Below are 14,870 nucleotides of genomic sequence, written 5' to 3'. Positions count from 1 at the left end.
GCATAATCAGCCATGATAATCCCAAGCTGATCTACTGCTTCTCAAGGAAAATCTTGCATGTCGAGTGTAGAGATCAAGTGCTCCAAAAATCCTGCTCTTGGAAGCTGGCCGAGTTCTTTCAGCCCTCTTGACCAAGGAGATTCCCACTTTTGATGTGGAGAACTAACAAGCAAGCAACCACCCCCCACCCCCACCCCCTCTTTTATGCCTAAAGTGCAAGGGCTGTCTTGCTTTTGGTTTTTGCCCTAAAAACTAATGTGCTTTTTAGTTTTGTTAATAATAAAAAAAGAACATGTGCTTTTATTTAAGTTGGAGCTTTCTCTCTTTTAAAAGAAAACTCATCTAATATTTATAATTTAAAAAAAAGCACATGTGCTTTTTTAAGTTGGAGCTTTCTCTCTTTTAAAAGAAAACTCATCTAATATTCATAATGGAAAACAATTGCTTTTTCTCATTTAAAAAAAACGATGATGCTTTACACCTAAACCTACCGGCCCGTTTTTTTTCCCTGCGCATCCTGCTTTTTTCCCTTGTGCATGATACCTGGGCTTTTCCTGCACAGAGCTTCTGCCACCTCTGATGCCCTTAGCTGGGGGTTGGTGTGGCTCACTGCTCTGGCTGGACTAGGCTTGGCTACTTTGTTGGTTTGCCAGCCTAGCCAGGCTGTGGCCCACAGCCCGCCTACCTAGGGTAGCCAAGCTTTGCTGCCCTTAGGCAGCTGTGGCTGGTTGCCATGGCCTAGGCTTGCCCAGCCCCTTTGCTGCCCTTAGGCGGCTGTGGCTGGTTGCCATGGCCTAGGCTTGCCCAGCCCCTTTGCCTCAGCCACCTCCCCTTCTCAGACCATTTGCCAAGTAGTGCTTCCTCCAACCAATGGCACATACTAAAAGCGCTTCGCTTCACTCTTACACACAGCAGACACGCCTTGATGTCAACAAATCCTTGTACACCTTCAATAGAGCAATTAATTTTTGAGAAAAAGAGAAACGATGAGAAAAATACGTGGAAATCTCGACGTCTATGATGCCTAGACACGCATACCTCTTGAGCCTCTGCATAGGGTGGCTCTAATACCAAATGTGAACTCCTTCCCAAAATCTGCCCTAAAGGTAGTAGCTCACCTCCCAACTGGCCACGACCAGCATCCATGGATCTCCCCTGAGCCAAGGCTAGGGCTTCCTCCACAATCCCATAGGCCCATGTCTACTAACTCCGGCGTCCCATACCACCGAAGCCTGCCCATAGGCCTTCGACATGCCAACCTACGTACTCGCCATGTGCAAACATGAGCATGTCTGCTCTCCTGGTCCAAGCCAAACCTTTGCACAACTGTCGCATAATAACCCAAGGTCTCACTTATATAGTGATAACTATGCCATAAATAGTTAACTTGCTATAAATAATAGCCCAAGTTCTCACTTATATAGTGATAACTATGCCATAAATAGCTAACTTGCTATAAACAGCCATTAAGCTTGTTTTATCAATCCAAGAACCCTAGCCAAGCATCTGCCTGCTAATCCTTAATCTCAGGGGCCCCTAACCCCACTGGATTAGGTCCCTAGTCCATAGATTAGTGTCCAGGTACATAACACAAACATAGTAAAAGTTCACAATATGTGGCATCAGAAATTCAGCCAGTTACCACCCTACAGTGCTCACCTCCATTCCAAGATGGAAGGCATTTAACATGAAGTATGCCCACATGACACTTGAAGGAAGTTGAATAATACATACATGTAGTAAAGTCAATCCTTTAGAAAAAGATTAAGGAAAATCTTCAGACTTAAGGATTGAGACCTTACCATTTCCACCGTCAGCAGCCTTCGAATGCATTAGCATTTTCCTGCTCTCAAAAAGGCTAAAAGTACCATACGAAGAAAGCTTTATAAAACCAGCCAACACCTGAGAAAACAATAGAAGATGTCATTGACCAGGCTTCCACAAGCAGGAGGAACATATCCACCATGTGCTCTGATATGAAGATGATGGAGCTCTAAATGGGATAAACAAACAGTGACAGCGGTAAAGAGAAATGCATGTGGCATGAACACCACGCACTTTGATAAACCAAAAAGCATCCTGGTTCTGATATGATCAAGTATATTACTATGGGATGAACAAACAGTGACAGGGGTAAAGAGAAATGCATGTGGCATGAACACCACGCCCTTTGATAAAACAAAAAGCATCCTGGTTCTGATAGTCAAGCTCATATAATCATAGACCGCCCTTTTTCTCCAAAAGGAGGCTCAAGGTTTCTGAAAGAAGAGTCTGAAATATGCATTCAGTCATTAGCAGACGAGTCCATACAAAATCCTCTTTTTTTGCTTGCGTGTGTGCAAGCATTTTTGTGGTGTTGTCTCCCTTTTTTCTTTGTTCTTGTTCTTTTCTTTTCTTTTTCCTTTTTTTTGGTTTTTTTTTGGGGGGGGGGGGGGGGGGTTTGGGGCAGTGTGGTGGTTTGTTGTGTTGTGTGTGGTGGTTTTCACAAAGACTTCTATTATAAAACACTTGTAATGAAGTGAAAAGCTATCATCAATACCTCGACAGCCTCAGCTACCGTCGTGGTCATGTCGTACGAAATCTCCTCAAAACTCTCATCCAAGAAAAACACAATAGTGGTGAGCTTCCGCCCAGCTAAAAGTGCCTCGATTTCCTCTTGCGCTGGGATTGACCGTCTAGCACCAGCTTTGACAGACCTTTTTAAAGCGTTCCAAGTATTAAGAGCTAATGTTTTTACTTCAGGAGAACTGTCATGGGCGTACGCGACATCATGCACGTATTCAGAGAGATAAGCTGCAATTTCCTTTCCAGGAGGCATGGCAGAGGCACACAGGTACATCAGCTCCCATGCCCTTTGCAAAGAGGCCCTGCATTACAATCTATTGGCTGTGTAAACTGACTGTCAACAACAACCCTTCAAGAATTAAAAGGTAAAACTAACAGCAAAAACCACTGCCTGTTGTGTTTTTATTCCACAAATCAGGGTCTGCACAAATGTGGACTGAACAAAAGCTTTCTTATTCAAACCTGAAAAGTCTCTTCATGCCTCTTTTAACCAATTTTTAGTCATCCTAGTTTGTTTGAATTTCAATCAATAGATCCAACAGCTTAGCTAAAAATGTCTTGGGAGGTAAACATGACATATCTTGTGAGCATCCAAGGCCAAGGAAGACCATATTATTCAAAGAAATAAAAAAAGGAGGAGAAGGGGGAGGGAGGGTTTGTGTGGGGTCGATGAGAGAAAAAAAAATGACATAGCTTGAGACCATCATCAAAGGCCAAGGAAGAATATATTATTCAAAGAGAAAAAAAAAAGGGGGGGAGGGGGGGTTATACATGAAACATTTATACATCTAGAAAAAAATCACCTGTCAGGATTGTTGCGCGTTTGTTTCGAGATTTGTAACAGTAGCTCGTCTCGAAGCTCAACTCGTTTTAGAGCGTGTTTATACAGCTTCATTAGAAGCTCCATCTGTTCAGATGGGTTTACAGTAGCTGCCGATGATGTGGCATCAATGCCCATATACTTAAGGACAGCCTGAAAAAGCTTGACTGCCCGACTCATGAGGTCATTGCTCATCCGTAGCAAGGACGTCGGGATGGGCTCCTGGGAAAAAGGTGCCCATAAAGAAATGATTAAGCGAATACATACCATCAATCACAACACAAGTAGAAAAAATCACTAATTAGTAATTCTATTCACACAAGGAGTTGCAAGGAAGCCCATACACGCTGAAAGCAAAGCATGTCCTCCAGTGAATACTTGTCTCGACCTTGAGAAGCCACGGATGACTTCTTACCAAAAAAGCTACGCCGACCTCCTTGAAGCTGCTTTTGCATCGATCTAAGGAACGCGTCAATCTGCATGCGTGCAGACATAGATATCTTTGTTTAAAAACTGCATAAACTCAAAGCTCACAGAGCACAATGCCTGTGCATGAACCTTACATTACACATGTAAAATTTACATGGGCAACCATACCCACATTGTCTCACACGCTACGCAGCTATGATTAGCTTATGGACTTCTTTAAAAACCTGGATATGTCCTCTAATCCTTCCTAGGCTTTGAAATCACAAGTCAAACTTGCTGAGTCCATGATAAGGCATCTCTCCCCCCCCCCCCACACCCCCCCACACCCCCCCTAAAAAAAAAAAAAAGAATTTGGATTCAAAAGAGGAGTGTGCCACAATATGAGCTCACCCTCCCCCCAGACAGAATTACCAACACATAATGTTGTCAAAAACTTGAAAAACCATGGCCAGGCAGGGGTGTTTGCAGCCACCCTACCACAAGTTACAAAGCCATCTCTCTGAATGTCAAATACTATCTCTAATTCCATCAGCAGTTCCAATCTAGCAGCTCCTCAAGAAATAAGGCATGACTCATTTGAAAAAAATCAACACTCTCTTTCAAGCGATCACCCAGCTGCCAAGGTTATGAGTTAGATTTGGCTGATCAGGTAGCTGAATAGGGAGCCAACAAACAATCGGCACCCAGCACCACCATTCAAGGTTGCAAAGCAGGTGGGGACCAACAACTCAACATCTTACAATGGTCAGTAAGTCCAGTGTTTGTGGTGGGCATATCAATTGCTAGAAAGTTCACTTGTATCTTCCATCCCTCTTTCGCTTGGGCTCCTATATCGTTATTACTATCCAAAGAGGGAAGGAAGGGGGACGAGGGGAATGATGGCTGTCAGTCAATAACAGACCCGTTGTAGAACATGTTAATTGATGACCCATTATAATTCAGAAAATTGGAGAAACTTTCATACCTGCATTTTCTCCAAAATGGGAATGGCACCAATAAGCTCTGGAGGCAACGTCGCAGACAAGGTACTTGCCAATCTGCAGATAATAGTGGGTAAGAAAACTAAAAGAGTTGCCATCTAAAACTAGCCCGCCGACAGTGCATCCATGCCCCAAAGCTTGTGACCACATAATTATCCACTTGGACGTGCCCTTCTGGCATCATCTACTAGATTCAAATAACTCACTTTAATGGTTCACTGCTTGGAAACTCGTATGTACATAACAAAAGAAGTATATCGAACACCACAGAGGACAGATTCTCTGACTTATATCTCAAAGATTGACCCAAAAAGAAGAAGTTAATTTTCACCCAGTAACAGTTTCATATGTTGAAATTTTTTAATTTTATATTTGTTTATGTTTGGTAAATGCTTTCGGTGCCAATTCAACCATACCGTTCATCTGCCTCACGACTATCAGTGACCTCTTTGCCACCTTCATTCCCTATATTTTTTTTATCTTCCGAATGCTCTCCACTCTCAATATTTCCAATACTGTGAGCAAGAGGAATTAGTTTTTTTCCTCTCTCTCTCTCTCTCTCTCTCTCTCTCTCTCTCTCTCTCGTGATTGTCGATCTAGATTTCCATAATACAATTACTCCTTGTAATACTTTTGGTGTAATAGACCCTTTGGTCTTTTGTAGAACTTTATGTACTAAATGATACAAGAGTAGCACCAAATGGCAATCTCAAGGACCATTAGATCTCCTGGATCCTCGCGCACACAGCCAGCACTTGCACCACCACAACTTCTAGAAGTAACCTAGAATAGAGCACATCAGTTGCAGTGCACCAGGCACCCACACCCTTCTGGCTTAATGCAGCCCTCCATGCGGCAGCTCCAAATTTGAGAGATCCATGGCAACACAAATATGCCCCTCCATCGATACAGAGAGCTTATCTGAGGTCATTGAAAGAACACGGAGCGTAGAGCACCAAGCAAAACAGAGGCATAGCACGCGGAAGGCTAACAACCTGGCCAGGCCTCCCCAACCGAGCATCCCATGAGACCACCAATAAAGGTGGGGGATAATGGGAGACCAAAGGGCATTTTGCCCTATATAGAAGGGTTAAGTTGACCCCAACCCACTATGTGGGATAATAGATTGCCACATGGCAGCGTGAGAAGTGGAGGGCAAGAATCCATTCCAACACCCCCTTGGATGCGAAGCCCGAAGCCGAGCAGCAGGAGCCGACAAGGCTCTCATACCATGAAAGAACACGGAGCGTGGAGCACCAACCGAAACAAAGGCATAGCATGCGGAAGGCCAACAACCTAGCTGCCCCCCCCCCCCCCAACACACACACACACACCCCTAAACATCCCATGAGACCACCAATAAAGGTGGGGGATAAGGGGAGACCAAGGGGAATTTTGCCCTATATAGAGGGGTTAAGTTGACCACTATGTGAGATAATAAACTCCCACATGGCAGTGTGAGAAGCGGAGGGCAAGAATCCATTCCAAAAGTCATACATTCACCTATTTTGGATTAACGATGAGAATGTCTCTCTTATTATCTCATTTGCAAAAGGCTACCTTGTACTTTGAAGAGTTCACTTTGTACTAACATGATTACCGATATATGCGTAGCCAATCTCTTCAATATTCTTTCTTTTTTTTCATTTCCTTGACTCACTCATTCCATGGAGCTTTTGTAGCACTTGTTTGGTCTCATAGACCCTTTAAGTCTCCTTAATGTCACATGCATCCCCCACTTGGATGCCATGTTGACATATTTGTATAGTAGGTGCAAAATCTGGAGTGGTAACTAGCCCCTCTGTATATTTGGGGATTCTTGTATTAGGGGAAGTTTTGTAAGGTGGAAGCATCCATAGGCACTTCTGTTCTTCCTGTGCACTACTCCCAGAGTCTTGTGTTGGCTCATTCAAGTATACACCTTGTTTTTGGTATACTTCAACGATCGCACCTTCAATCTCGTCATATCCCAGTGCATTGTGTGCACATTCCGTAACTCTCTTCTTCTCGTATTTTCCCAAGTGACAACTGAAGATCGGCTTGATGGTCCTAGCTACTCATTATGGAGTTTCATGGTGAAGAATCTCTTAATTGCCAAGGGGCTATGGGAGATTGTTACGGGGCAAGAGCCTCGTCTTGTTGCACCAACTCCTAGCGCCTTGACATCAAGGGTGACTCAGACTGTGGCACAAGTTGTGTCAGGCATTACAGCACTGCCTCTTGGACCCACTGAAGACCAAAGACGGTGGGATGCCCGTGATGCTCAAGCAATGGCCATGATTGCTCTTTCAGTCAAGCGCTCAATTGTACCTCACGTCCGATCCTACAGCTCTGCAAGGGCTGCCTGGGTGGTCCTCAAGACCATGTTCCAGTCCCATAATGAAGCACAAGTCATGTACCTAATGCAAGAGTTGGACGACTTGACCATGAACGAAGGGGATTCCATTGCACATCATCTTACCAAGGTAACATACCTAAAAGAACAGCTGCTGAATATAGATGAGGTAGTTGATAACAGAAAATTGGTCACCACCATTCTTAACTCCTTACCTGAGTCCTATCAGAGTTTCCATACTTCTTTGAATCTCTCTATGAGAGGAGGAGGCAATCCTATATCCTTCGAGGAGTTGGTTGGATTACTTCGCCAAGAGAAGAAGACAAGGAAGAACAGATCCAGGGGTGATGCAAGCAAAGGAGACCAAGCCTACTTCTCTAGGGACAAAGGCAAAGTGGACTCGTCACAAGGTGACACCAAGAAGAAGAAAGAAAAGTGTCACTACTGCCACAAGCCAAGGCACTACATCGAAGAGTGTAAGAAGAGACTTGCAAAGTTGAAAGCTGATGAAGACTCTACAAACTCCGCTTCCTCTGCCTCCGACGACATGTCTACAAAGGAGAGTACCCATCAGCCGGAAGAAGTCTCCCCCGAAGAAGACCTTGCTCTTCCGACTACCGCAGACACCATAGCTCTACTCTTGGAGGCAACAACAGCACCACCTCCTCCTCCTCCAGCAACCCCCAACTACATCTCCCTCTTCTTTCAGATGGAACAACAAAGAAGAGAAGACGAGGTTCGACAGAGAAGAAAAAGCAGAAGCTGAAGCAAGAAAGCAACAAGAAAAAGCAGATAGACGAGACTATGAGGAAGCCCAACGCAAGATCCAAGAAGACCGGCGTCAAGCTGAACTTGCAGCTCAAGAGCACCAACGAAAGCTCGATCGAGAACGTATGTTACTCAAGCACCAAAGGGAAAAGGAGGCCATGCATCTTAGATATCAGCACCTCTCTTCAGTTTCCCCAGCCTTAGGTGCCACCAGCTAGCAGCCCGCGACATCGACTACTGTCATTCGAAGTCAATCAAATTTTCGTAAGTATGATGGTAAGTGTGATCATTTAGCAGTCAATCAGGTCATTCATCAATTTACTGCTCATTTTCCATTAGCTATTATTACAGATCCTCAGGATAGAGTCCACGTAGCGGCTCCCCACCTTACAGGTGAGGCAATCACTTGGTGGCAGCATTGGTCTAGTCTTCATACAGACTAGACTACAAGTGTCAGAGCTTTTAGCTAGGATACATTTGTTCATGACCTAAAGACCTGATTTCTCCCGCCCTAGTATATGACCGGCCTAGCAGATGAGTTATATGGACTCAGACAGAACGGGTCTCCAGTGATTCAGTTTTCCGAAAAGGTTATAGCTTTAGCACAACAATTAGGGTTATCTGAGCAAGCCAAGATGGATCAATTCATTCGTGGATTAGATCCCAACATCCGGTTCACAGTTCGCAACTTTGAACCCAATACATATGACTGGGCTTTGACTCTTGCTCAAAATGAAGAAATGAAAATGAACGGAGGCAAGCCCAAGCAGTCGTCACAGTCCAATACCAAACCCTAGCAGCAGCAATCTGCTGCGCAGCCAAGGAAAGGTAATGCATCTTCTAAAGATGCTAAGGACGGCAGTAATAGCTCTAGTTCAGGGGGTAAGAAGGATAAGGAATCCAAGCCTAAGAAAACCCTTGAGGAAAAGGCTAAAGCAGGCATCACTGGAGGCTATCTTCCTCCAGAGGATCAAAGGAAATACCACTCAGAAAACAGATGTTTTTTCTGTCATGGCATCGGGCATGGTAAGAAGGATTGCCACAAATGGCAAGCGGAGCAAGCCTCCAAAGCTCCTTCTACCACAGTTGCCATAGTATCTCCAGCTCCTCCAGCCCCACCTACTACCACAAATGCAGTTCAGCTCTCACCTTCTATGCATCTTATGCCATCCGTGGTATTTGATACTAGCGATACTGCACAGAAAAGCCTCATCCGAGCTTATGGCTCTACTACCAAGGGTCGGCAGTTTGTAGTCCTATTTGACATGGGTAGTTCTAAGGACGCCATCTCTCCCCAGTTGGGTAACAAGATGAGCTGCACATTAGTGCCATATCATTTGCATGTGGACGGATTCACACCTAGTCTCCACACCCAGTTGGGTAACAAGATGAGCTGCACATTAGTGCCATATCATTTGCATGTGGACGGATTCACACCTAGTCTCCACACCCACATATCTCAGAAGGCACAGCAGTTTGCCTTTGAAGTTCAAAAGGCCTCATTCCAACGAGATTTCATTGTCTCGCCTCTTCTAGGGTGTGACATGATCTTAGGAATCCAATGGTTTCGTCAATATGAGCCTATTCCCGATTGGAGGCAAGACACTTTTACTATCTGTAAAGGTTTTCCTGAGCCCGTCATGATTCGTGGGGATAGAAGCATTCTTGGCATCCCATTGATTTCGCACCTCCAGGCCCAATGAGCTATCCGCAGCACTACTTTATGTTCGTGCTCAGACAACCTCTACCTCATCGCTAGCACCTATCTCATCTTCAGTCCCACAATTAACAGACCTCTTGTCTAGACATCAAGACATTATGCTCAGGGACGATCTTCCACCCAGTCTCCCTCCATCACGACCTGAGGACCATCATATCGATTTGGTCCCTGGATCAGAACCTCCTAGCAAGTTCCCCTATCGTATGTCCAAGACTTTAGAGGGCGAGCTAGAAAGACAGTTATATGAGCTCCTCCGAGCCGGATTCGTTCGGCCTTCTTCCTCACCATTTGCTGCACCCATCCTGTTTGTCCAAAAGGACAAGTCTGCACACCTTTGTGTAGACTACAGGGCATTGAATAAACTCACCATTAAGAATAAGTTTCCTATGCCAAGGATTAAATACATTTTGGAGCGTTTAGACGGTGCAAAATTTTTCACTAAGATCGACCTCAAGAGTGGTTACCATCATGTCCGCATTTCGAAGCTGACATTCCAAAAACAGCTTTCCGAACAAAGCGTGGTCACTACGAGTTCGTAGTCATGCCTTTTGGGCTTACAAATGCACCCGCAACCTTCAATAAAATGATGTCCAGTATTTTCGCACTTCTCGTTGGTAAGTGTGTCTTCATCTTCTTCTTCTTTTTCCGAGAAAAGATCCTTTCATTAGTTATAAAAAAAAACGCCCGCTGGGCTACAAAAACTCTCCTGCTCATAAGAAGGCAGAGCAGAGATCCAATCAAGGCAGCTAGGGAGCCTCTCCCTAGGTGCAGAAAAGTACAATTATCAGTACAAATAGTTGGCTATATCATACAATAGGAGGGGGGGAAATCCAAACAGGTGGCCTGTAATGCCAGCGGGGGTACCCGCGTGTAGGGTATAGAAGGGGCTGCTGCGCTAAGTGGTGTGAAAGACCTGGTGCCGCAAGATCACCGCATCCGAGTCGCCCCGAAGCGGTTATACTGTCCTCACAGGGTGTGGATCAACTCCTGCCAAATCCCCCGAACAGTCTCTACTGGTGGCTCCAGTCTCCCCTCAAAGGCCCTGAAGCGCCGGGCTCTCCAAGTGAACCATATGGTGAGGCTGCTGAGGAACTCCCATCGTAGATCCCTCTCCTGTGTCCAGCTGGCGGACGAGAAATCCGGTGAAGGAACAAGGCGAGGCTGGCCCCTAATGAATCTGATGGCTTGGCTGTCTTGCTCCGTCTCGTATCCCAGAGCAGGCCCTGACGAAGTTACATACATGGCTTTGGAGGGACCTTATAATCTCCCCCACTTAAAAGATTGGGAGGGACCTTATACATACATGGCTTGGGAGGGACCTTATAATCTCCCCCACTTAAAAGATTGGAGATGTCCTCATCTCACGACCTGGGGTAGTATCTAAGTAAATCCTCCTGTCTGTTTCAAAGTGGCGTCCCCACTTGGTAGAAATCTTCTTTTATCTAAACATTGTTCCGAGTCCCTTATTTACCAAGCAGCGACACCCCACGTATACATGCCCTCTGGAGAGAGGGGGGCCAAAATGCGCAGCATCCTCAGCCAAATCTGCTGCGCCTGTGCACAATCCCATAGGCAGTGTCTCTGTGTCTCCAATGGGTGGCCGCATCGGACGCAGGCCGCCGGAAGACCACTGTAGACAAGCCAGGTGCCAATTGCAGAGCCCCTGTGGGCAACCAGCCACTGGAAAGTCGAGATCCTGCGTGCCTGTCGGCTAGCCCAGAGCCTCGTCCAAAAATCCTTCAGGAACTCCTGTGAGAGTCCCTGTAGCCTCCAATGCTCCAATGCAACTAGAGAGACCATCCTCCTCGCAGACAAAAAATGCCTCCCCAACCGAACAGTGTACTGGAAAAAGGTGATCTCTGTGGCCTCAGGGGACGCATAAGGGTCATGCCACTCGTACTCGCCAGGGTCCCACTGGAGCCGGGCCAAGGGGCGCGCAGCATATGCCCAAATGCGCCAATCGGAGTCCACATCTGCAGGGTCTGGATCAATATGCCACTTCCGGGAAGCGGCGGCCACTACCCGTATCCTCTGAAAGATGCACTCTGCAACCAAAGGCGACTCCGCCTCCACCCTCTAAAGTGTGCCCTCATCCTGGATCTCATAGTAGAGGCATCTACCATCCTCAGTGCAAGCTCTAACAGCAATCAGGATCTCCAACTGTGTAAAGGCTCCCATCCACCGTGGGGCCACTGACTCGAAAGGCGTGAACCACTACTCAGTGAGTGCCTCCTGAATGTCATCCCTCATAATCAGCCCCCCTCTGAAGTGACTCAACCTCTCCACCTGGATCTCCTTTGGGAGACTGCAGAAGGCCTGCCAGTCTCCAAAACTGTGTGCTGGGCCTGCCGCCGCCAATGGTCCCCAGGCTAGACGAGGCCGAGAACCCAGCATATGACCCTGCTCTATGCGTACCGCGGGGCTCCAGATGAGCGGCTGTCTGGCCTGCTCCTCATCACAAGTAGGAGGTCTCTGAGAAAGCTCCGGTCTCAGCAGCTCCCAAGCTCGCAAGATGCTCAAGGCAAATCTGTCCTCCCATCCTCTACTGAGGCCTGTCCTCCTCATCTCTATGAAGATCCATCGTATCTCTGCTGCCCAAGTGCCCCCTGCTGGGGGAGCCCTAGCCTGCAATCGTTGAAAAAGAAGCTCCTTCCAAGGCTCAGCGCCTGGAAGCAGCCCCCGAACAATAAGCTTCCCCAATAAGGCTCTACTCTGATCAACTGGATCTATAATGCCCAAGGCTCCAAGCCCCCCCTGGGCCAGCGGAAGAGTAATAACTGCCCAAGCTACCTTAGCCCGGGCCGACTGACCATCCCGCCCAGACCAAAGAAAGTTTCTGATCAGCCTCTGTACCTGGCTGATGCAAGAACTCCAGAAGATCCAGGAAGACGTGATGTACCACATAGTCGCTAAAAGCACCTGATTTGTCACCACCACCCTCCCAGCCAAGGATAGCCGAGCTGTACTCCAATACAAAAGCCTCTTCCGAATGCTCAGAAGAAGCGGGGCGATCTGCTGCTCAGGTGACAAATCAAGTCCAATCTGGCATCCCAAATACCGCACTGCTGTGCCAAGAGGAATCCATCTAAAACCCGGGTCTCGGCTCCATGCCGGAGCGGGAGCGCTACTGATCCAAAAGGCCACTGTCTTGCGCCAATTGATCAATGCTCCCGAAGCTGCACCAAAAACCTGTAGCGACTGCTCTGCCCTCTGAAGATTGGCCTTTTGGCCATGCAAAAACAATCTCGTGTCATCAGCAAACTCAGAATCGAGCAGGTCCTCACCCCGGACTGGGAGCTGGAGTCCTCTCAAGCCAACCTCCTCTGCTGTCAGATACATGCTCATAGCCTCAGCAAAGAAGAGAAAAAGAAACGGGGCGACAGGGCACCCCTGACGAACTGATCTGGTCAACTCAAAACTCGGCCCCCGTCCTCCTGCCATCAGCACCTGGCTACGAGCTGTGGAATATAGAGCCGCCACTCCTCGAATCCAGACTGGCTCAAAACCCAGGCGAAGCATAGTGCCCTCTAAGAAACCCCAATCGACTCTATCGTATGCCTTCTCAAAATCGAGAAGCATCACGACCAAGTCCTCACCGAGAAATCTAGCTCAGGCCGTCGCCTCCCAGAAGGTGAAAATGTTGTCAAGGATACTGCGCTCCTTGACGAATCCTGTCTGGGTAGCATGAATCAGCTCCCCAAGGAAGGGCTGGATCCTCAAACTCAAGGCCTTTGCCAGGACCTTGTAGACAGTATTGAGGATCGTAATAGGTCTCCAATGCCGAATATCATCTGACACTCCCTCCCCCTTGGGGATAAGAAAGATCAAGCCCTCTGAAAAGCTCTGTGGCATCACCCCAGTGTCCAAAACATACTGAAAGCCCCTGCGGAGGCCTGGCCCCAAAAGGTCCCAGTAGCGCATAAAAAAGGCAGGCGTCAATCCGTCCTCCCCAGGGAAACTATGGCGCGGAAGGACCCTCAAAGCCTCAACAAGCTCATCCTCTGAAAGAGGCTCACCCAGAACTGTGCGCATACGATCTGTGACCCTCCTCTGCACATGGACCCACACAGTCTGTCTGCAAGCATCACGTGCCTCCGTGGCTGGCTCCGCTGAAAGCAGGTCTCTATAGAACTCAGTGGCAATGGCTCTAATCTCCCCGGGCTCAGTGGCTAACGATCCATCCTGCCTCCTGAGCTGGCGTACTCCTGCTTGAGCACGGCGGGGTCCGGTAATCTCAAAGAACTCCCCAGTCACTCTATCACCAAGCTACGTCCACTGAGAGGCCTGTCGATGATAGTAGAACTCATGTCTCTGCTCCTCTGCCTCTCTAACCTCCTGGTGTGCCTGGCTCAGCTGGGACGCCACCCACTCACATATGGCTGCTGCTCCTGAAGGCGTTGGAGCGAAGCAAGGCTACGTCTCAAGCAATGCTCCCGCTCTCGTGTCTCTCCCAGCCGTGTCAAGGCTACAGCGTGCAAAAAAGAGCTGAGCTCGATGAGTCCCTGGGCACACTGGCCTGCTGCATCCAGGTCAAAGCTCTGGCTATCATGCCATATCCTCTCAATGTCCTCAGAAAGACTGGGATATGTAAATATCCTCTCTGGGATCCTCAACTGCAAGCTGGTCTCCCGTGTCCTCTCCTCAAGTGTCAAAATAACTGGCGCATGGTCTGAAAAAGAGGTGCCAGAGAGAATGCCAGTGGAGCCCCCATGCTCCCCGAACCTGTCGCCCACATAGAAGCGATCAATCCGTGAAAGATTAGTCCCTCCCTGCCCGCGATCCGACCGAGAAAAACTAAGACTGTCCTGAGAGCGGGAGCAAGCCTCATGCTGCCATGCATCAGTGATCCGCAGTGTCATGAAAATTTTCTCCCAAGCTGCAAGCTCCGTGCCGTGCACTGTAACATGACTGCCTCCCACCCTATCGGCCGGGTCCTCAAGCTGTTGAAGTCTCCCCCGGCACACCAATGTGCGGCCTCGGGCAATGCATCTGTAACAAGGGTCTAGAACTCTGCTCTGGCACTAGCATGGTTGGGCGCATAGACATTGAGCACGCCAAAGAGCTCATCGTGCATCCTCAGAATAACATACTGTGCTCTACCAGGCACAATGATCCCGCGATCCACAATGGCCTGCCGCCATACATCCGCAATGACCATACATACTCCTCCCTGCCCACCCAAGGGGCCAAACCCTACAGACCAAAATGTGTCCCATCTACCACGCATCACCGAACCATATCTTCGAATCCTGC

The 14,870-nt window shown here is 47.7% G+C and overlaps 1 protein-coding gene across 4 annotated transcripts in view; it reads right to left on the bottom strand.

Annotated features, from left to right (window-relative positions):
• The window catches only part of ZWI (kinesin-like calmodulin-binding protein (ZWICHEL)), a 114,051-nt gene that overhangs the window by 61,703 nt on the left and 37,478 nt on the right, over nt 1–14,870 (bottom strand). For 2 of the 4 annotated variants that reach the window (XM_086780738.1, XM_086780739.1), the window contains 6 exons: nt 5,211–5,309; nt 4,779–4,851; nt 3,730–3,861; nt 3,369–3,607; nt 2,540–2,867; nt 1,803–1,902 (listed from right to left, as the gene is read on the bottom strand). In XM_086780738.1, the coding sequence (XP_086636864.1) occupies nt 1,803–1,902; nt 2,540–2,867; nt 3,369–3,607; nt 3,730–3,861; nt 4,779–4,851; nt 5,211–5,309 (971 nt within the window). The remainder of the gene's footprint in view (nt 1–1,802; nt 1,903–2,539; nt 2,868–3,368; nt 3,608–3,729; nt 3,862–4,778; nt 4,852–5,210; nt 5,310–14,870) is intronic. The other 2 variants (XM_086780740.1, XM_086780741.1) reach the window with 1 other exon arrangement.

The sequence above is a fragment of the Cibotium barometz genome, chromosome 42, assembly GCF_041138505.1.
Source record: "Cibotium barometz isolate CiBa-2024 chromosome 42, ASM4113850v1, whole genome shotgun sequence".
Classification (NCBI taxonomy): domain Eukaryota; kingdom Viridiplantae; phylum Streptophyta; class Polypodiopsida; order Cyatheales; family Cibotiaceae; genus Cibotium; species Cibotium barometz.
The sequence above is the reverse complement of the archived record's forward strand: the minus strand, read 5'-3'. Positions and strand labels throughout refer to the sequence as shown.